This window comes from Enhydra lutris, unplaced genomic scaffold (assembly GCF_002288905.1).
Source record: "Enhydra lutris kenyoni isolate GAN:26980312 unplaced genomic scaffold, ASM228890v2 scaffoldscaffold69, whole genome shotgun sequence".
Lineage (NCBI taxonomy): Eukaryota > Metazoa > Chordata > Mammalia > Carnivora > Mustelidae > Enhydra > Enhydra lutris.
In genome coordinates, this window is record NW_019154153.1 from 4,390,655 (window position 1) to 4,413,389 (window position 22,735).

Genomic DNA, 22,735 nt, shown 5'->3' on the forward strand with positions numbered 1-22,735 from the left:
ATACAAGTCCTTTATTGTCGTGCCTCCCAGCAGGTGAGGCCAGGCTTACACAGAGGCCAGCTAAGGACAGGGCCACGTTCACAAAGACACAGTAAGTTCTCTATATGCAGTAGGTTAAGGCAACTTCTCAGTTTCTAGAATATTGTGGCGACCTGTATCCATGGGCCAGCCGGTTCCAGAAGCCCGTCTCGCCCCCTACTGGGCCGCCTGGAATTACTAGTGGCACTTGCACGGGGTGTCTCAGGGGCGGAAGCAGGAGGGGAAGGGGGCACACGGGAGGCTGCAGGACAGGCAGGGCGGGACCCTTGTGCTACACTAGAAAGTGGGGGCGATGAGAACGGAGCCGAACTCTCCCAAGGCACACAGAAGACGGGGCTGGGAACCTAATCTGCTCCCTTCCAGGAAGATGACCCAGGCACCTGGTCTCCCAGCAGGGTCACAGACCCACACAGAGGGCAGAGCAGGCGCCCCAAGAAGGCACGGCAGAAGAGGCGCATTCGCGGTCTGCACTTGCGCAGCGAATGGGCTGGGCTCCCGCCAGACATCCTGGGGATGCTGAGGGTTGATGCGCATACAAAGGAAGGTGGCCAAGCGTCCTTGGTGGGGTGGTCTGAAGCAGCGGTCCTCAGAGGGTGGGTCCAGGGGCCAGCAGTGCCAGCATCACCTGGGAACTTGTTAGGAACGCCAGGTTCTCCGCCCAGCACCTGCAGAGGTGACGCTCTGGGGGTGAGTCCTCTGGGTGACCTGATGCATCCTTTGGCTTGAGAACGTCTGGTTCTGAGACATCACTAGCACCCTTGGCCACGTGAGCGCCACCCAGCAGTGATACAAAGGACGCGTTTTCTCCGTAGCTAGTCAACCGCCTTCCCCTGGTCCTCCCCTTCTCTCCCCAGGCCCCCGGTGGCCAGAAGTGGAGAATGTTTGCAAGGCTAAAAGCAGGGTGGGTGGGGATGAAGGTGTTTCAGTCCACTTACTCTGCCTCCAAACCCTGGGGTGGACCAGAGGGACCGATTCGAAGACCCAGCCTGACTGCAGGGTACAAGGATTCTGGGAGCACATCACTGCCCCACCCCCAACCCCAAGGGTTGCGCTGGTCCTTCCAGGCCTAAGTGGCTATGACTGTGCACTGGCTGAGGGGCCTGAAAAGATTCCAGGCCATCAGCTCTGTGAGACAGAGACCACACTGTGCACCCCCCACCCACCCTGGAACCCTGCAACAGCAATACGGGGAGGGAAAGGTAGCTGAAGGTGGTTAACACGGCACCCCAGGGGGTCTCCTCCCCACCTAGGGTGGCTCTGAGTGCCTGTGTCCTGAGACTTTTCCCCTGGGGCCCCACAAGGGGCAGGGACAGGTCTTTGCCATGCCCTCAAGCCAGCCCTCCGTGCCCCGAGATGTGCTCTCTCCTAGGTGCGAGATTCCGCATGCCCTGTGCGGTTCCCTTGCTGAGGTCCCGTCTGCTCTCACCAGTGTCAGCACCGGCACCCGAGGCGACGAGCAGGCCATTCCCCTAGCGGTGGTCCCCAGGGCCCCCGCCTGCTGCCTGAGCCACCCCACTGCCTGGATGTCCATGGGAAAGAAGCCAGGCCGCTCTGCTGACTGCAGATGCCGTGGTTTGTCTGCCCTGGGAAGGAGGGCAGGCTGCTGCTACTGGACGGTGACCCCCGAGGGACACGCTGTTCCTGAACGTCAGCCTGACAGCTTCCTGCAGAGACGGAGAGCAGGAGGACACCGAGCAGCAGGGGCTCCCAGCCCAGCTCCCCTGGCTGCCACCCGGCTGGGGGTGCACGACAGCAGCCACGGCCACTGACTTGCCCATCTCTTAACAGCTCGGAGCCTTGATTTTGTTGTCTGTAGAGTGGGAGACTGTAGCTTGTTGTAGCGATCAGTTTGAGAGAAAGCACTTATGTGACTAGCACATGCTAAGCGCACAGTAGGCCCTCAGTAACCACCAGGACCTGGACGCTCCCCTTTGGCGAGGCCTGAGCACTGCTCCCCTCAGCGCCCCCCCCGCCCGCCCCCCAGATGTGGGGCAAGGCTCCCGGGAGATGTAAGGAGAAGGAAGTTTCATAGACCTTTGAAGCAAGTCTCATTCCCTCACCAAAGGCTGAATTTCATTCCTGCCTCCCCAAGAAAATGAATGAGTGAAATGAATGAGACGGGTCATCCCGAGTGGGGGACAGGCCATGCCCTCTGAGGGTGGCTGCCCCAGGGCACAGGCAGAGGGAAGGGTCAGGATGTGTGACTCAGGCCGCGTGGTTTCCAGCCACTGCCTTGGCTTCTCTTCTGGGTCCCTGTGTGCTCACGCACGACTGATAACAGCTTTCAACAGTCGTGATGCCCTTCTCTCTCCCTCCAAGGAACTCGTGAGCACGTCAGCCTCCAAGCAGTGTCCTGGGTGCAGATCTGCACCCTCTCAAGTAGGGCGGGCGCCTCCTGGGCTCTGGACTCCAGCCTTCAGCGTGTCCTGAGCCAGAGTCAGCTGTATCCTGGGCCTCTGTTCCCTCTCACTCTGCCTTCCCTCCGTGCGGTGGGCACGGATAAGCAGAGGAGTGTTCTCTAAAACTCTGGGTCGTTCTGTCTCTGCAGCTTGGACCCTCTGTCCTCCTGCTGCTGTCAGGGTGGGACAGTGCCCAGTGTAGAATCACAGCTAATCCCACCCTCCGCCCGGATGGCCTAATCCCACGTGGGGCCGGGGCCAGGATGTCTGCCAATCACCCCATCCCACCTCCACAAGCCCCGCTGACCTCAGGTACCACAGGACCTAGACCTTCCCAGGGCATCGCTGCCTCCTGCAGGCCCCTCCAAGAAAGAATGCATCTTTCAGCCCTCCCTGTCAGTCTGCCTCCTAGCCCTGCGGAGAGCTTGGGGATCAGTCATTTCCCAATTGCCTGCACGAGTCCCAAGGAGTTGGAGGGTAGCAAACATAGCCCCTGTACTGTTTCTTCCAGCCTTGGTGCCGTCCAGGATTTCTGGAAAGCTGGTCTCCCTGTTAATGAGTTTGCATCAGCAACCCCAGGGCCCTGGGGGCAGAGGGGATAAGCCAGCTGGGGTTCCAATAGCTCCCGGAGGACCTCCAGGGTCGGGAAGTCATCTGCCCTGGGAAGCTGGTCCTCCCTCTGTGCGTGTGCGTAATCCGTGTTCTGAGGGGACAGAGCTTCTGTCCAGCTGGGGGCTGTGTTTGGGGGCAGCAATGACCTGTGTTTGGGAGAGAGAATGCCCTTCACCCAGGACTGATGCAGGTTACCAAGAGCTGTGGTCATCACACTGGGACCTGGAAGGAGTTGCGAGGCAAAGTATGACTTTTCTTGGCCTTGATCTTAGCAACAAGGGGCCACCCTCTCATGGTGGGGGTGAAAGGTTCCCCAGCATGGGCAGCACGGGACCTGGAAGATATAGGAGCTGGGTGCCGGCTTCTCTGGCTACAGGCTACCTACCTGGGACAGCTCCCCCTTGGGGGAGGTGGGGGTCCCCATGCCTGACTTTCAGGTTGACACCTGTTCTTTGGAAGACTGCCAGCATCTGTACTGTCCATTTTCCAGGGTTTTCCTTTTGTTCCATTCTCCCTTAGTATTTGAGAAAGTTCTTCCTGAAAAATTCCCCGCCTGATTCAGGGAAGCAAGGGAGAACGAAGGAAGGGACTGCATTCACTCTGGGAAGCGGAGCGACGGCTCCTGGAGGCGTCTCGGTGGTGGCCATGTGGCCAGGGACTGTGGTCCCTGGAAAAACGGGGTTCAGGGCAGAGCACCCCTCTACTCAGAGCTGCTCCTTCTCCGTGGCTCTAGCTTTGCCGGGTCTGTGATTTGGCCTAATCAGGAAGGGTTTTTCACTCCCACCAACAGGAAGAGCTGGAGATCATTTTAAAAACCTGGCATTCCTGAGAATCAGGCCATAGAGAGGAGATCCCTGAGGGGCGTATTACTGTGGACTGGGGCTCAGGGTCATGGTCTCCTGGGGGACTTCTCCCAGGGATGGCTTCTGGGCAGTACCCAGGGTCCTGGGGCAGCATGTGCCCGTGTGGTGGCCACTTTACCTGCCTTGGTCCCCTCCCTGGCTCTGCCACCAGCCATCTCTGCCTAACCCCAGCTCCAGGGTCCTAATTGCACACCTAACTGCTGGGCACTACGGGAAGGAACCAGTGGCCCTGGAAGGGCACTCCCTTACAGGTGAGAAGGTGTGGGGGGTGGGCACATCAAAGGGCTGGGTCTTCTGAGGGCAGAGCTGACCCTAACTGCCCCCACCCTAAGTATTTCCCAATGGGGAGAGAAAAGGACTCCAAGCACGGATAAGAGGAGGGGTGCTCAGCACCAGTGGGAGCTCACGTGCCCAATGCAAAGAGTCCCAGGGGGGCTGGAGTCTTCAGACCTTCATTCCAGTTTCCGGAGCTGGGAGGGAGCAGAGGCTCTGATTCTCACCCTCCTGCAGTCCACGGACCCCCCACGGCTGGTGAGGGGAGGGGCACTGATGGATGGGTTCCGGCTCGGGGATCCTGGCAGTGAGCATGTGGAAGTGGAGGGAGGGAGCCGAGGGACCCTGGCCTGGCGGGGAGAACCACAGCGGTCAGGGTCTTGGGCACTTGGTAGGTCCAAAGGGGCTCGGCAAAGCGGAGGGGCTGTTTCTGGGAGTTTCTGGGCAAGCTGAGGCGGACTCCGCAGGCCTGGAGGGTGGGATCTGGGCCCCTGTCCCTGGGAAGGGCCGTCAGAGGGGGATGCGGTTGGTGGTTAGTAAAAATGCAGCTGGAGCCTCTGGTGTAAGCAGCAGGTAAGAACCATCCCGCAGATCTGCCGGGGGGAGCAGAGGGGCAGAGAGAAGTCAGAAGCCCAGGAAGCTGCTCTCCCTGGACTGCCCTGGGCGCACACGTGGGGACCTTGACAAAGGGCAGATTCCAACTCGGGAGGCCTGGGGTAGGGCTGGGAGATTCTGCATTTCTAACAAGCCATCCACTACGGGTTTGCGGCCGCCAGAGATGGTCTAATTTAACTAGATCCTGCAGGGTCTTCGTTCCACTCCTCACGGCTGTCTGAAGCTGTTCTTCTCTAGGACAAATTCTGTCTGTGTCTTGCTGCTCTCAGACTCCAGAGCAGAACTAAGGCTTGTAGTCAAATCTCTGATGGACAAAAGCCTCAGGGGAAACTGAGGGACACCCAGAGCTGTCACCAACTCGCCCTGGAAGTCAGCTTGCAACGCGGCCCACGCCAGCCCGGGGAGCCGGCCTGACAGCCCCTCGTCACGTCCACTAGCTGAACAAGGAGGCATGAGAGCGTCCTGCCCAAAGCAGGATAGTCCAGGAAAGTCACCGTCCCCCTGCAGGGCCTCACTTTGCTGATCTCTAAAGCTGGGGCTGTGTCAGGCCCAGGAGGCCCATGACAGTGGTCTTGCTGTGACAGCGATGCCATTGGATCCCGACTCCCTGCACACAGGGCGGAGGTGCCATGAGGGCAGCCCCGTGACTCTCCTGTGGCACGTGGGCAAAGGTGGACTTCCCTAGAGATGGGGAACACGCCCCCATCGCTCCCAAATGTTTCCAACAGCTGCTGCTGACCGGATCTTGCCAGAGCATGTCTGGGGGCGCCCGGAGCTCTGACCAGTGGGAGGAGGGGAGGCTGGTGGAGCCGCCTAGGTGCTCGCAGGCATCTGGCTCCTCCTTGCAAGGCTGGCTTAAGGAGGGGGCCCAGGGGAGCGCTGCTTCTCGCCCCTTCTCCCGCACTCTCCATGCCTGCCTGGGAGGATGGTGGGGCCCTGCGCGCACAGCTTCCAGCTTTCAGACTCGGTATTCAGAGCTGTGCTGATCCACATCTAGACTCGGGGCCCCAAGCTGAAGGCGGCCCGCCAGGTCGTCTCCTCTCCCACAGGCTTTAGCAGGGCCCATCACAGCCAGGCCACCCAGGCGTCGTGAGGCACGCCCTCTTCCCTGTCCCCGCCTTGTGCTTTGATGGCTAACCTGTGCGGTTACCTGGATCTTTCTGGTTCTTGCTGAGAGGGAGGCCATATGGGAAGAGTTGGCCCAGCACAGACTTGTGGCCACATCTTCTATGGTGTATGGTCCGTGCCAGGGGCTTGGGGGAGTGGAGCTTCCTCCCAAGGAAGGCACAAGAGCGGGGAAGGTGTATGGGCCAGAATCTTATCGTGCGTGTCCACACACACCACCCCCACCCCCCGACACATGCAGAGGGGTCAAGGATGCACTCATCAACACACACGTGCACACACACAAGCACCCTGATTCGTACAGAGAAGTACTGGATGCCCTCCGATCCCTGAGCGAGCCCCAGTGTCTCCTTCCTGATGGAGAAGCACCAGTGGCTTCAGGTGGCCAGCAGGATGAGCAGAGAAAATGTGGGACAAGTTGAGCGCAGAGGCAGGAAGGGTGGGGACTGGCTGGGGGTGGTGCGTGACCCAGCCGGTGGGAGCAGGGCTGCATGGTGCCCGGCGCCCTCTCCTGACAGCCTGCCTAGGTACAGCATTTGTCCCTGATGGGGCCATTTGAACAGGGAGGGGGTGTGCTTTCAGGTTCTTTTGAGATTTTGGGGCCAACACCTGATTGTTATCAAGAGCATCAAGGAAGGGCCAGGGAGGTCCCAGGAAGCCAATCCAATATGATCTTTCAGTTTCCCTTTTAATGACCTGCAGACCCCAATGTTGGCTGTCTTGTGAATTTTCCTGGCTCTGTGACATGTTCCAGTCTGGAACCTCGGGGTGGGAGTAGGGTCGTTTCTCTTTGGGGCTGTGGGAACTTGGGCACAGTTATATCCCTCTCTGAGCCTCAAAGCTCCCTTTATCAATAGGAAAACCTCCAGACTATTCACTGGTTGACAGCCTACCCTGGAGAGATTCTTTAAAAACGAGGATGATAGGAACAACATCACAGTTCCCCTTCCATACCCTGAGCCTTTGAGAGGCCAGAAAGTGGCTCTCCTGAGCCCTCAGGATAAAGCTCTTCCCCCACAGCAGCCAGCAGGGCTGTACAAATCCAATTTCCTCACGCTACCACTCTTCCCCCTCTTGATTCTTCTTGTCAGACTCCTTCAAGATTTAACTATCACTTCCTCCAGGAAGCCTTCCCTGACTGCCCATGACAGGTTATAGCCTCCTATGAGCTCCCCCAAACACCAAGTCTCACACTTGCACAACACCCCTGACTGCAGGCGACAACCCATGTTCTGTGCGTCCCCTCCCTTGAGTGAAAGCTTGCTGGGAGAAGGGGACACATCCTGCCCACTTGTGGGCCTGGCACCGGGTGCAGAGCAGCTCTCCCTTCAGCCCCTGCGTGGAGGCTTCCAGAGTGTGTGTGTGAGCGGGGCAGTAGGAAAGGGAGCTGAGCCACTACATCCTTTCAGGACAGAAGTTTCCCTGCCAGAGTCCGTCCATAAGAGGGGAAGCTGGTGGCTGTGTGACCATGAGCCAGTGAGTACACCATGGGGCTGGATGTCTTCAGAGGCATAGGAACAGGGTGGGCCTAGCGTTCTCTACCCCAGGTTCACAGTGGGATCGCCTGCAGGGCTTTAAAGAACACCCACGGCCAGGCTTCATCCCAGACAGTCTGAGCCTGATCCCATACGACCAGGGCTCACTGCATCTTCTAGAAGGAAGAGTCTGATTTGGAGGCACCTCAGTGCCCCAGTTATCCCTTTCCAGTCTGAAAATCCCGAGTCGTGAATCCCATGCCTGGGGTGGACAGAGGGGCCCTGCAGGATCTTGCTGGAAGGAACAGGTGCATGCTCGGAATGTCCAGCTGCAGCGTGGGAGGGACGAGCCGCCTACCAAGGGCAGGGCGCCCCGCTGCAGTGTCCTGGCCAGACCCCCGGCTTTGCTGCACCTGCAGCCACACACAGCTTTGTGCTGAGCAGGGACTGCTGCTAGAAAATTCCCATTGTTAACAAATTCTCCTGTCTGTCTCCTTATAAATTCTACCCGTGGCTCCTGTCTGTCCTCTGGTTCCTCCTGGGAACGTCCCCTTGCCCCCCGACCCCGAACCTGCCTTTGGGTGCTTAAGGACTTCAGTGATGGTGCCATCTTCTCCTGGCCCCTGACCTCTCCCACGTCTGACTTCCAGGCGCCCCGTGGCTCCTGTCACTCACATGGGCCAGTGTTCTCAGCCTGGCTGCACACGGAACAGGGAGCTTTACAGGATGCTGGTGTCTGGGTGCCAAGCCCCAGATGGTGTGATTTGACGGTGCTGGGGTGTAGCCTGGACAGTTCTAAAGCTTGCCAGGTGGCCCCCTTGTGCAGCCAAAGTTGAAGCCTGCGGCCAGGGAGGCTCTGTGGAGATCCTGTGTCCCTCTTGCCCACCACCATTATTGGTGTCTGGTCCACACCACCACGGGGCCACAAGACACTCGTGGCCAAACCCCAAACAGTCACATTTTCTGCTTGGCATTCACAGCGTTTACAAGACGTGCTTTGAACTTCTAGAATATTGCAACACATGAGTCTCACTGAGGCATCCACACCTAAAATCATGGAACCTTAGAGCCCAACCCCTGCTTCAACCCGAGCAGCTCCTCCCCATGTCTCATCTAGGTGAGACTTCCGCAGATCAGGAAAGACTGCCTCTTCAAGGAAGGCTTGAAAACGTCCGCCTCCTCTGTTTTATAGGAAAGGAACCCGAGGCTCAGAGAGGGAATGTGACTTCCTCAAGGTCACATACTAAGAGGGGAGGCCCTCTGACTTCATAGCAAGGTCTCCTCTGGTCCTGGAGACCAGGGAAGCAGGACACCGCCTTATCTGAGCCTTGGGGGTCTTGGAAGGACCAGGCTGGGGGCATGGGTGGGGAAGGTGCCTGGCGCCTGCTCTGGTACACGAGGACTGGGAGCCCGGGCCCAGGCCAGGCCTGAGCCCTTCCTCCCTGCTGGCGGCCAACCTGGGCTTGGGGAGCTTAGTTCCAGCATTGGCCAGCAGAGGGAGCTGTGACCGAGGCTTGGCTGCGGTAGCGCCAGCAGGAGCCGGAAGGAGGGGAGAGGCTGGACAACGGTGGAGCCCACAGCGGAGGCCAGAGGAAGCTCCTTCTGAGGGACAGTGAGCTGAGGGGGACTGAGATTTCATGGGGGTGTGTGTGTGAGGAGGAAGCCTCTGCAGGCCCGCCGGCAGCCTGCCTAACAAGATGGTCCCTTGGGCAGCATCTGCCTCCCCCCTTGTTTCACCTTGACCTTAGGCTTGGGGTACTGGCAGATCCCTCCCTGACCCGGGCCTCACTGGCCCTGTCCTCAGCTTCTACAGGCTGCCAAGGCCAGAGAGGTCAGGAAGAAAGGGGTGGAGAATGTGGCCCCGGCCTGGTCAGTGTTCACGCTGCACAGGTCCCACACACCTGAAGCAGACGGCAGGTTTCTGGAAACTTCAGTGGACCCAGGGGCTGGAGCACACAGCAGCCCTTCCTCAGGCCCCGGGGGCAACTGCCCAGCTCAGTATGTGCGGCAGAAGGCCTGTGCTAGGGAAGTGCAGAGAGGGGGCGTCTGATGTTCCCCCGGGGCTCCTGGCCTGCCTGCGAACCAGTGGGGTGGAGGGGCAGGAAACAACTTTCTGAGAAGGCTTTTTCGAGAGACAATGTGCCCACGTGGAAATGAATCAAATAATGATGGATACCATTTATTGAACACCTGCTATCTGCTCAGCGATGAGCCAAGTGATTTACATATATATTGCTAATCCTCTCACCGAACTAGGGATAATTAGCCCCATTTTACAAACGAGGACCTGGGGCCCAGAGATGGAATAACCAGTCCCGGGTTGCCGGGTGCCCCCCTCCAGCGGGTAGAGCCCCGAGGGCGAGGCTACTGCTAGATCCCCCGGGCACACAGGCGGACGTGGCCGGGCCACGCAGTGATCTGGGAGGAGCCCCACCACGGCAGGTTCTCCACGCCAGCTGCTGCTACAGCCCCGGCTTTGCTTTCCACGGAACTCTCTGCTGGGGCGGGGTGGGGGTGGGGCTGGAAGGAGCTGGGGAAAGCAAAAGACCAAGAGCCAGGAGACCTGGGTGCCTGTTCAGGACGTGACACCCTCGGGAAGTCTTTCCTCTGGGTCTCAACTTTCTGATCTGTAAAATGGGAGAATGTGGACACTCGCCGGGTGCGGGTCTCAGGATGTGGCGGGGATCCGATGACAGAAAGTACCTGAGACTGCTCTGAGGTCTGCAGATAGCTGGACAACAGCCGCGTGCACTTACGGGGAGAGCTTCACGTGTGCCGGGCACAGAGAGTGGGTCACATTCATCACCTCATTCTGATCTAGACCTTATGTGTTGGGGACATGATCCCCATTTTGTGGAGGAAGCCGTGGTGGGGCAGGGATGTAAGGGCTCTGAGGGGCATAGGACCAGAGGCAGGGTTGGCCCCGAGCCTCTGATGCCCCAGCCACTGCTCTCACCCGTCCCCTGGTCAGTGCCTGTGGTCCTAGGAGCGGGAAGGGCCGGGCAGCCTGGAACTCCCTCTAGCACCCGCTGGGCCCTTGCCCCCTGTATCTGCCCCACCCCAGGGTGCCCCTCCTGACTCCCCTCTATGGACCCTGGACTGGAGCCACTGCGAGAGCACCACTGACATCCTGGGGGGTAGCGGGGGGCCAGATGGAGCCCTGAGACAGCAGAAGGCCTAGCTCAGAGTGGAGACCTGGGTATGCACAGGGAGCATACATCCATTAGTACATGTGCATGTGCGCGCACACACACACAGGGACGAGTGCACGTACATGCACATACACATACGTGCACAAGCACACCTATACACACATCCATGCAAACAACCCCACGTACGCTGAGACGCATGCGGACAGCCCGCGGCCCACACACACCCCAGCCGGCTGTGCATACACGCCCACGTGCGCACACACACGGTGCAGGAACATACCTGAGCCCACACGCATGCACACTCCTCCCAGGTCTCTTACAAGTTCAAGAGGGCCCCCAGGGCCCCCAGGCATTTTCCTTCATCTTTTCTGGGGAAAAGAGTGACTATGTGAGTCACCCTTGGCTGCTGAGGGAAGGTGGGGAGAGGAGGAGGGGAGGGGAGGGCAGGGCAGCACAGGGGTGTGCAGATGGTAGGTGATTTGCTATCCCCGCCAATGGGAGAGGGGTTCCCAGATCTTCTAGACACCCCCCTGTCCCAGGTCCACCCCCCCACAGAACTCACCTGAAGACAGGCCACCCCGATGCCCACCGCCCCCATGAGCAGCAGGTGGTCAGCCAGGAACTGTTCTAGCTTCGTGATGCAGCCTCCCTGTCAAGTAAGGGCAGGTGACACAGGGTGGCCCAGAAGCCGGCGAGGCCGGGGAGGGGAGGGCTGGCAGGGGAGCTGCAGTCCACCCAGCTGAAGGCAGGCAGAGGCTTAAATGGTCTGGTCCAGCCTTTCAGTTGCCCACAGGCTTTGCAGGTGACCCAGGGGCCTGCCACGATGTCTCAGAATTCCCCAGGGCTTTGTGCAGACCATTGAGGGCCTCTTCTTGCCTCAAGGCCAGTGTGTCCTGTGCCCCCGGTCCCCGTGTCCCTGTCCCTTGCGGGTTGGGGGAGGGGGCTCCTGGATGGCCGGGACCTTGGGCGCTTACCTCCACCTTGTAGATGTTGGAGGGATGGGCCCGCTGGCCACAGCGTGTCACCACCGTCTTGCAGCAGCTGTCCGGCACCTGGCGGCCCTCGGCCTCCCGAGACAGGATGTAGGCGCTGTGCTGCCAGTCGGCAGAGCTGTTACTCCCACAGCACTTGAACTGGAGGCAGAGACAGAGGCTGGGGGCAAAGAGCGCACATGGGGCCCCTCCGGCCCCTCCATGGCGGGGCCGCAGGACACTTTATTTGGATATTAACCCAACCCCTCTTTGTTCTCCCTGTGAGTTTTCCTGTGCCTATTTTGAGCAAGGAGCTGGTCTCTTTGGGGCCCTTCTGTCCCTGCAGGTACAGAAGCCAGCTGAGAGACCCCTTCTGGCCACCCAAGTCCTATAAGGAGATGATGCTGGGGGTCCTGAGGGCAGGGAGGGTCTGTGAGAAGATGAGTGGGGAGTAGAAGCAGGTGGGTCCCTGAGAGAGTGGGGCTGTATATTCCTGGGCAGAGCCCAGGGCAGGGCCAAGACCATACAGTGGCGGGAGTCACCCAGGGGGCAGGTACCCAGCCTCGCTAGAGGCTCCTGGACCCTCACTGAAACCCTGAAGCCTCAGAGCCCTCAGACCTGCAAGGACACAGAGGGTCCCAGAGCCCCAAAGCGGGCAGGTCAGTGCTGGCCGGGGGGCTCCAAAGCAGGAAAGTGCCCTCCTGGACTCCGGTGACACACAGGACATTGCTTCTCTCTTGCCCTTCTGAGAGGAGGAGTGGAGACCCCAAGTCCCCACGTGAGCCACAGAGCCAGCTGTTTTGAGGCCATCTCTGGTGTGTGGGCAGCAGGCAGGGTGAGAGGCACCCTTAGTTACCAAGCATGTGCTAGGCACCTACTGTGTGCCGGGAGTGAGGCCAGCTGGGGCTCACCATGAGCCATGTGGTTCCCGGCTTTCTGACGCATCTCGGTGGCTTACTAGGAGAGACCCAGGGAGACGGGGCTTCTGAGTAGCTCCGAGGAGGAGGGGTGAGCGGCTCTGTTCATGGGCCCAGAAGGGCACAAGGAAGAGGAGGAGCTCCCAGGAGTCTGGCAGGACGGAAGGGCACACGGAGCTGGGAACGGCAGGGGGTGTGCCAGAAGTCATGCGGGATTATACTTCTGCGTGTCCCCTGCACAGGTGACTCAGCCTCTCTGGACTTCCGTTTTGTCACCTGTCAACGGGGCTAACGATGTACCCCCACACCGGGTTGTGTGAGGGCCAGGAGAGGTGGTTCTGGGAAGCCCAGAGAAGAGAGCCCTGCAGGGCTGAGCTGTCAGGAAAAGACTCCCTCTCGTGACGCTCCTTTCCTGAATACAGGTGTGTGGGCGCCATGGGACATAGCGGGGCGCAGCCCACAGCCCAGATGCTGGCCCTGGCCTCAAGCCACCGCCTTCTCGGGGCTGTCTTCTCAGGCCTAGGCTGCAGGCCAGGGCCCAAGTTCCCTCATGCCCCCTGGTTCTGGCTGTGGCTGGCACGTGTGGGGCGAGAGCCACATGTTCTGGTGCCCATGGAGGCCCTTGGCGGTGGCAGACGCTGGCTCCCAGTGGTGCCCTTCCTCATGCTGTTCTCCACTCTCTCACTGTCCCTCCTGTACTCCCCACAGAGGCAAACCCAGGCCCTCCTTCCTGGTCCCCCCAGTTGGCCTCCCCAGCTCTTTCCTCCACTCAGAGGGGCCTCCCAGCCTAGCGCTGGCTGCCCGTGCCTGCTGTGTGTGGGGCTCCAGGCAGAAGTCCGTGAGGGCAGGGATTCAGGCTCAGTTTCTCATTAGGGAGGCCCCACAAGTGCAGACTGAGCTTCGGACAGGGCTGACCAGCAGGGTGTGCGTGGGCTGAGCACGTGGGTGTGGGTGTGGGTGTACCTGTGTGTACATGGGGGCCCTTAGCCACTAGAGCAGAGCCCAAGAGACGCCTCTGTGCAGAGCCTACTGGGAGCTAAGCCAGTCTTGGGGAGATGAGGCAGGTGCCTCTCCCACTGAACTGAGATCCCCTAGCGCTCTGAGCCCCAGTAACCTCGGCTCTGCCGACTTCCCTAGTATTCCTGGCAAAAAGACCTAGGCCTCAGGCCCAGGGAGGGGTCTGTAGTTACAGAGGTGGCAGGCTTAGGCTAGGGGTGGGTTGGCAGGGAGAAGGGGGAACAGAGCGGGCAGGTGGAGCTTCCTCAAATTCGCAGACCCCAAACCATCGGGATCCTGGAGCCACACTGTCCCACAGAACTTTCTACAATGATGGAAATGCCTTTTACTTTTACTTTTACTGCGCTGCCCAATTTGGTGCCACTAACCATGTAAAGGCTATTGGGCACGGGAGTGTGGCTAGTGACTGAGGAGGTGACGTTTATATTAAATTTAAATGTGCATGGCCACAACATGGCTAGCGGCCACCCTACAGCCCAGAGAAGGTCTGAGCTCCATCTGCCCCTGCTCTATCCCTGGCAGGACCCCGGGCCTCGCTGGAGGGATTTGCTGAGCCTCTTCTTGGAAAGACCCCCTTTCTGTCCCGGGGCTCACCACTGGGAAGCTCTTACAGCGGCCGGACTGCCTGTTACAGATCCCACCTGAGGGACCTCGGCTCTGCTCCCAGAGGAGGAAGCAGGCAGCACTGCAGTGGAAGGAGCCCAGATCCCTGGCCAGGAGGAGGGTCCTTCCCCTCGCACAGCTAGCTGGCTGCCCACAGGGGCCCAGCAGAGAAAGGCAGCAGGGGTGGGGCTTGGAGGAAGCAGTGAAGGGTGGCTGTGGGGCCGGGGGGCTATGGTGGGGGGCCGGGCACAGGAGGGGGCAGGACAGAGTGTGGGTTCAGTACACACTTTTCATGGCGGTACAGACTTCTGCAGATGTGATCGTACTGAACGCCCAACATGCCCTATGAGGCTGCACCTTAGAGGCAAGTAAAGCTCAGAGAAGGTAAGTAACCGGCGCGGGGTCACACAGACCGGAAGAGACAGAGTGGGGATCTGGACCCACGTGTGCACGGCCTTCAAGCTGGCGGGGCGGGTGCTTACGTCCTGCTGGAGACGGTCTACGGATGTTGTAATGTCTGCGGCTCCGGGCTGCCTGTAGTTCTCGGCCAGAGTCCGGGCCAGGTGCTGCTTTAGTTCGTCACTGAGCTGGAGAGTGGAGAGGGAAGGCGGCATCAGCGGAATCGCTCAGGCCCATCTTGCCCCCTAGGCCCACCCCAAGCCAGGCCAGCTCATTCCCAAGCACCAGGCATGCTGAGCGGTGTGAGGGCGGAGGGGTCCCGGTGTAACGGGAGCGTCCATAGGAGACGGCACGGGACACGGGGTTCCCGGGGAGAGGGTGCATAAGCTGGGGCCCTGATGTTAAGGCCAGAGAGGAGATGGGCAGAGCTGCGATGTGGGCTGGGGAGGGGCCGGTTCAAAGCCAGTGGGAGGGCAATGATCCTGGGCCCCGGGGAGGGGGAAGTTTCAAATCTTTTTTTCATTTGATCATGAGGTGATACTCAAAATATTTACAGTTGTTACCCTGTGGGAAGCCAACGGTTGTACGGGTACTGGCTTAAAATAACCGGTGCGGTCATCTGTCTCATCCCGGTCATGATCTCGAACCCCTGACTCCCAGCACCCAGTGGGAGGGCACCTGACTGGCCACTTTGTCCTTGACCGACGCAGGTAGGCGAGGCCTGGGGTGGTCTTCATAGTCCGGCAGGCAGCCCTGGCCCCAGCCTTGGTCCTTGGATGCCTGACAGCTGGTTTCGTCCTCTATCTCTGCTTTGGAGGGGAGACGGGCCACCCCACCTCCCGTGGGGTGTCCCCACTCTCTGACTCCCACGCTCAACACATCGGCATCCCCAGATGGGGCAGATAATTGCAGGAAGTGGGACAAGAAGGAGGACCTGATGTGCTGAGGACTGACAGGGCCTGGGAGACAAGACCCCCCCTGGGGTGTCACTGCCCTAGCTCCCCCATTCCTGTTCACCCCGCCCCATGCTGTTGCCTCCGGGGTGGGGGGGGGGCGCTGATGGGGAACCTAGCAGGACACTTGCACTCACCCTTTGGTAGTACAGGTGGGCCAGGACCCCCGCCACCAGCTCAACCAGGAAGATCACCAGCAACAGGCAGAAATACTAGGAGAAAGGCGTGAAGGTCACCACAAGGATCAGGCCCCAGTAGGCAGATGGTTCTTCCTATGACAAATGTCTCCCCCAAGCAGTGAGGGGGGTGGGGTGACCCGCGAGGAACCCCATCACTCATACCATCTTCCACCTCTTCCCAACAGCTCTGGGTAGACTTGCCTTTCCCAGCTGCTGGCATGGAGTTCCCCACTCACCCCGTCACCCACTGGTCTACTGTCAGTTCCTTAGTCCACCCACCCATCCAGTGCTCATTAAACACCCACTACGTGCTGGATATCCTAAGTAAGATAGTCATAGCCCTCAAAGTTATGGGTCGGCGGGGGCGGGGCACAGATAAGTAAGTGATTATAATGCTGTGTTACAAACATTACAAGGGGGCAAGCCCCAGAAAAGATGGGCGGTCCTGGGTGGAGGAAGGCAGTCAAAGAAGGCTTCCTGGAGGAGGTGACACCTGAATGGCATCTCTAAGGAGGAGCTTCCAGGTGAAGAAGGCAGGAAGCATGTGCCAGGCAGAGGGGAGAGCATGTGCAAAGCCCGGAGAGCGCAGAGGGACGTGGAGGGAGCAGAAAAGGCTGGCAGCCATCAAGGCTCAGGAAATTGCAAAAGGCACCTGCCCGGGGAAAGGTTTGGGCCCTTCATGGCCCTGTAGTGGGTTCTAAATTCCGGTCGCCACCACTGCCTGGCCTTGTCCAGGCTCGCGGCTGCTCTGCACGCTTCCTAGCCTGTGGGCTGGTTTCCTGGCTGTGCTTCCGGCTGTGACCTTTCCTGTCTCTGCGAAGCAGGAGGCTCTGGGACACTGTTCCATCCTGGGGTGTTCTTGCAGGGGCCAACAGGTCAGACATGTGTGTTAGGCCCATGTGGCTAGGAGAGGACGGGGAGGGGCTCCAGGCAGGGGAGAGGGGACAAAAGGAGGGGCAGAGGAGGAGGAGCAGGGGAGCACTGCTGCCTGAAATGGGAGCCCTCTGTAGCAGCCCAGCAGCGACCCATGCCCCATGCACAATAGTTGGCGACACCTCCTTCTCCCCCAGGCACCACCCGTCAGCCTGGCCATGGTCACTGGGATCCCTGGATTGCAGGACACACACAGCCTCTGAAGGAGCCCTGAAACTCCAGGGATCCTCCAAGTAGGGGAAGAAATGCCGGCAGGAGGGGACGTGATGAGAAGACAGCAGGCAGGGCAGGGGCTGTCGGGCCAATTGGGGGGTGATGTGAGTCCACGGGCCTAGAGGCCTTGCCTGACTATCTCCCAGAGCCCAGCATGGAGCCTGGCATGGGCAGGACTTAAACACAGAGGGAGGAGAGGATATTTCTTTTTATGAAGAACATTCCGTCCACGGCCAAGTTAAGTCAAGTCAACTGCACGCCTCAGCCCCAGCCATTTTACTGAGCCCAAGGTCTCTCAGGCTCACAACTGCCAACCCCCCAGGGTGAGGGAAGCATTCCAGGCTCTGAATGATGGTGGCAGGCCTGCCCTTAAGGCAAGAGTCCAAAAAGAGGTCCCTGGTACCTCCTCCCCTATATGCCCCGGGCTCCGTGCCGCCCCAGGAAAGGCCTCTGGCCTGCATGTCCGAGCTTGGTCCATCCCCCACCAGGATCAGGCACCCCCCGGCCACCCTTAGGTGAGGCTGTGGAGAAGGCTGGTGCGGTGGAGTGTGGAGGACACAGCAGCCTTGTCAGCCCTGTGCGGCCTGTGGATGGAGGCTCAGGCTGTCTACAATCTCCTAGGCACCGGGGGTGAGGTCTAGAAATGGGGGAGGAAGCTGCAGGCCCACGAGGGCCTATTTCCTGGGCCTTGGGGGTTTCTCAAACCCCGGGAGAGGTCTGCTGAAGGAAGGCCCTGTGTGCCTGGGGCAAGGGAACGTGTGGGGTGCTGTGCAGGTCAGCAGGCAGGGGCTGATGAGAGGCCTGTGGACGGGCCCTCTCTGCCTGAGGTCTGGAAACCTGAAGAACGGTGGTGGAACGTCAGTGGGCTCTGGTGGGCCTTGGGCTCTGCCACCTGCAGGCTCTGGGAGACACGGGTCTGGCGTCCCAAAGAGAACACGTGGCTCTGAGAGTCGAACGAGCTGGGTTTTGGCTTCCTCAAGTCCTGCACACAGTGCAGCACCTGGGGCCACACGTGGTGGCCGTACCTATGGGACCGAGCCGTGGATGGGGAGAACGGCCCCTTCGATGTCCTGTCCACCCCGAGCAGCTGGAAGGACCCAGAGGGAGGAAATTAAGCTTCACGGTGGTCTGACCTGCTTCCCACTCCCAGAGCTTGTGGGTGGCAGACAGCCCGAGGGGACCCGGACTTGTCAGCCAGTGGCCTGGGCCAGGCTGTTCCTGTCCTGAGACAGCCCAGAGCGGCACTGACATCCGGCAGCTCCTCTCGGACTCGGCTGCCCTTCCTCTCACTCCAAACTGCCCCCCACAGCCCCCTGAGCCCAGCGCTTGGAGGCTACCCCCCTCCTGCCACACAGGACCCTGCGTGCAGGGACTGCCAGTCGGCGGCGCCCAGGCTCCCCGCTGCACCCCCAGCTGCCCTCTGGGGAGCTCGTAACTGAACGGGACCATGCTGGCCGCTGAGAGCAAGGAGGACAGCATCTTGGCGTCTGGCCGCCTTCCCTCTGTGGGGGTGGGAGAGGCTCCTCTCCCCCTCACTGCTCACGATCCCTGATCACGGAGGACTGTCAGCTGAGAGTCACGCTGGATGGTGTCATGAAGACTCGGCAGTGACATGCCACTCCCCGGGGAAGTCACTGCCACCGTTGGTGCTGACGCTGCGCTGGGAAGGGGGTGATGGGAAGGGAGAGACCTGAACCACATCCCTGACGTCACGGCAGCCTGCGCTAGTACATGCCAGCCCCTCAAACCTCTTGGGAGGCATCACACGGGCTACCCCACTGGACGGAGTTGTCAGGAGTGGGGACAGGGCTCCCTCCCGCCCAGGAGCCCCAGCTGCTCAGAGGCCCTTGGGGTTTTGGGGGGCCGACAGCGGGCTGCCAGGGAGAGGACAGGCTGGGTGGCTGGCAGGCATGGGCACGGGCCCCAGGCAGCGGCTTCGGTGGTGGGAGAGCTGCAGGTGCGTGACTCACCTACGCGGGGGAGGCCATGAATCACGGCTCCCAGGAAGCAGGCGAAGGTTCATGCTCGATGGGATCCTCCTGCACGGAGGGTCCTGGCGGCTCTGCCTCTGGAGCTGGTGGGCTGGAGCCCTGGGGAGTGGGGCCAGGCTAGTGGGGGTTTGCCACGAGAGGCCACGAGCTGTGACAAATGCCTTGCCTTTGCCACTTCACCTTCCACTGTTACCAAGCCTCCCTGACCCCCTCAGTGTGCTGCATCACCCCAGCATGTCTCCGGCACAGGCTAGCAGGCCGCAAATCTGCAAAGCACTGCTGTACCTGCGCACGGTTCCCTAAACACGGGCCGAGCCGTCCGGCCTCCGGGTGTTTGCCCGCAGTGTCCCCCTGCCTGGAATTCCAGGGCCTGCCTGTCCTTCGTCACCCAGCTCGGCCGTGGCTTCCCCTGAGCCCTCCCTGGGTCCACAGTGGGTGCTGGCCCCCAGCCCACAAGGTGCTTCATCTGCTCCCCCTTCGACACAACATTCTGCATGGCTCCTTCTCCCCAGCTAGACTTTGTCTCATCCCTGCATCAGCCCTCGGCCTGCCACACTGTTCCTCATGGGCGGGGTAGGCGACGCGACCTTGCCTACTACTCTGTGGAGGTCTCCCTCGCTTCAGGTGTTATGGCCCCATCTCCCCAGAACGCCTGTGGGCTTCTGGTGCTTTTGGGTTTTTCCCAGTGCCCGGAATGGGGTTGGGTCTAGACGCACGCTCGGTAAACGTCACCAGATCAAGATCTGTGGGTGCCCTTCTTACCAAGCATGGTGTAGGGCCGAGGGGACAGGCCATCGCATGCCGGCCCCATGCTGGGGGGGCAGGAGCTTGGCCATCTTCTGATCCGTGGGGGGCACGGAATTGTTACTGTAGTTTAATTGATACCGGTGGTTCTCAAGGGGGCACGATTTTGCCCCCAGGGGACAATATGGCAATGTATGCAGACATTTTTTTATTGTCACACCTGGGGAAAGGAGGCCTCCAGGCATCTTGTGGGGAGAGGCCAAGGATGCTGGCGAACATTCCCCAGCACACAGGACAGACCCTGTGGCAAAGAGCGATCTGGACTAGAGCGTCACAGGTGCCAAGACTGAGAAACTGGTTTACACATTCAACTTCAGATCTGAAGGCTTCTGATTTGCGTATGTGCCCCTCTGCCCTCTGGGAGACATGAAAAGGAAGGTCTGAGGCAGGCTGTCTAGTTCCCGAGAGGCCTGGGACTAAACACAGACAGAAGCACGTGAGGGGCTCCCTCTGTGCCTGCCTTGGAGGGGACTCTAGCAGGAAGTGGCTCTCCCTGACTCCAGGAAGGGCCAGGAAAGCCTCCAGGGCTTCGGTTCCCAGGCCCTGGGGTGCTGAGGGCTGTCGTGGGGATGCTATTAGCCCAGGTGCCTCCTGAAATGTCACAGCTGGCTGTCCCCTGGCTTCCCCCATGGGAGCCCTGGGAGGGCTAGGCCACCGCTGGCTCCAGGAAGCATGAAGACAGCCCCAGGGGTGACAGACCTCAGACACCCTGTGTGTAACTCGGAGGTGTCCCACTTCAGTGTAAGTCAGGACTTACTGGGCCCTGGGCTGTCCGGCTGCCCCGAGCTAACCAAGCCAGGGCAGGGCCCATGGGCCTAAGGTGCAGGAGGCAATAACCCAGCTCAGGGTGCGCCGCTGCGCCCAGCAATTGCACTACTGGGTATTTACCCTAAAGATACAAACGTAGTGATCCGAAGGGGCACGTGCACCTGAATGTTTATAGCAGCAATGTCCACAGTAGCCAAACTATGGAAAGAACCTAGATGTCCATCAACAGATGAATGCACAAAGAAGATGTGGTATATATATATACAATGGAATACTATGCAGCCATCAAAAGAAATCTTGCCATTTGCAACAACGTGGATGGAACTACAGGGTATCATGCTTAGCGAAATAAGTCAATTGGAGAAAGACAACTATCATATGATCTCCCTGATATGAGGAAGTGGAGATGCAACGTGGGGGGTTTGGGGGGTAGGAGAAGAATAAATGAAACAAGATGGGATTGGGAGGGAGACCGACCATAAGAGACTCTTAATGTCACAAAATAAACTGAGGGGGGCTGGAGGGGGGTAGGGAGAGGGTGGTGGGGTTATGGACACTGGGGAGGGTATGTGCTATGGCGAGTGCTGTGAAGTGTGTAAACCTGACGATTCACAGACCTGTACCCCTGGGGCTAATAATACATCATATGTTTATAAAAAAATTAAAGTATGAGAAAAAAAAAAGCAGAGGAGACATCGCCCTCTACAGCGGAAGGTGCAGAAAGGCAGCCCTCCCACCAGGGCTCAAGGGAGAGCCAGGAACCCTTCCTTGGCAGGGTCAGTGCCCTCCTCACCTCAGTGGCCCAGAGCGCACAGAGTGGGGGCCCTGGGGCAACGAGGGCCTGGCCCGCTTGTGAGCACTCCTGCTGCCGGAGATGAGCACAGCCGCACTCACCATGTGGCCAGGCAAGCACCGACGACCTCAGCCTCCCGGGAATCCCGAGACACGTGCACCGGGAGACAGAGCCGCTGGTCTGAGGTCACACGGCAAGGACATGGCTGAGCCCTGCACTCAGGAGCCTGCCCCCAGTCCTTCCAGAAGTAACCACGGAGGCTTGGGCTGAGACAAACCAGGAGTGAGACTTCTACAGGAAGTTCTTGTAGCCCCTGTCCCCAGCGCCCTGTAGGAACGAGGCCACTTCAAACTCCACCACAGTGGACCCCGAGCATGGAAGGAACCAGGCTGCTAAGCACAGAAGGAGACCCGAACATTCATCCTCCCTCTGTACCCTCCACCTTTTTTTTCTCTTTAATTTTTTAATGGTACCGTTTGGACTAGAAGCGAAGTTGGATGTTTTCTAAAGCTATAGATCCAAAACGAAGCTGGAACAGCACAGCACTGTCTAAACCAAACCAACACTTTCTTTAATGAGAAGCTCGGCGGGAGCTGTGTGGAAACATTTCTCATGGTGACACTCGGGTGATTAATTAGGGATTGACTCTTCAGATGGACTAATACCTCATCGGGGCAAGCTGGGCCCCAGACACCATTTCTGGGGCATTGTCACACTTGTGGGGGGGAGTGGGGCACGAGTCCAGGCAGCTTGGCACCAGCTGGGGCCCTCCCTGCAGTTAGTTTTAAGAACTTTATACAGTTGGGCTTTTGGAACTCCTCCTTGGGCTGATTCTGCCGCAAAGAAGGGAACTTCGCCCAAGCTTTCCGTCCCCTGCCTCCTCCGCTATTCCGCACTATCAGAGACAGAAACCCAGAAACGGAGCCACAGCTGGAAAACTGAGGAGGCATGGCGGCCCAGCAGGTGCTGGAGGGGGTAGAGGCCCATTCTCAGAGCGGCGCAGCAGGGACGAGGAGAGGAGACGCAAGCTGCTGCGGAGGTTAAATTGCAGGGAGAAGGGCAGAGCCAGAGGCTCCCCGCGTGGCTGTGTCTGTGTGAGAGAGGGTGCTAGCGGCAGGCTAGGGTCAGGGAGCTGCAAACAGCCAAGGCCCAGCTGGAAACAACGGAGTCAGCTGTTTCAGCAGCGATGACCGCAGGGCACATCATTTTCTGGCCATTAACCACCGGCCGGAGGCAGTCAGGACTCAGAGGTGCTGCTGCCGGACTGTTCGTGCAGGAGAGAGAGGATGTGGGCTTGAGAGCCTGAAGCCATTCCTGTAAGGAGATGTCACTGTTCGGAGGATGAAGGTGACCTCTAGCCCTGCGGGCCCCAGCCCAGTGCTCACAGCCCCCACCATCCAGCCCCTCAACCCTGGGGGGCAGGAAGAGGCCAGGCTCCTGGGTGGGGCGGTGGGGGGGCATGGCCCAGAGAACTCAGAGGCATGCTTCTGCCTGACAGATTGGGCACGGGGGGAAATGGCTAACTGCTGCTTCCTGTTGTCGCCCCAGAAGGACCCAGACGTTTCCTGTTGGTATCTTCTCCCAGGCTGTAGGAGAGATGGGGTGCAGCCCATAGGACCCTGTGCAGGTTCTGGGGCAGAT

The 22,735-nt window shown here is 59.6% G+C and overlaps 1 protein-coding gene across 2 annotated transcripts in view; it reads right to left on the reverse strand.

Annotated features, from left to right (window-relative positions):
• The window catches only part of LOC111159828 (tetraspanin 11), a 62,967-nt gene continuing 40,232 nt past the window's right edge, over window positions 1–22,735 (reverse strand). Inside the window, exons 4-8 of one of the 2 annotated variants that reach the window (XM_022522465.1) lie at window positions 15,551–15,625; window positions 14,544–14,648; window positions 11,528–11,686; window positions 11,116–11,202; window positions 1–4,779 (exon numbers count right to left, since the gene is read on the reverse strand). In XM_022522465.1, the coding sequence (XP_022378173.1) occupies window positions 4,720–4,779; window positions 11,116–11,202; window positions 11,528–11,686; window positions 14,544–14,648; window positions 15,551–15,625 (486 nt within the window). In that variant the 3' untranslated portion in view covers window positions 1–4,719. Of the gene's footprint in view, window positions 4,780–9,923; window positions 10,225–11,115; window positions 11,203–11,527; window positions 11,687–14,543; window positions 14,649–15,550; window positions 15,626–22,735 lie in introns of those variants that run through there. The other variant, XM_022522466.1, reaches the window with a different exon arrangement.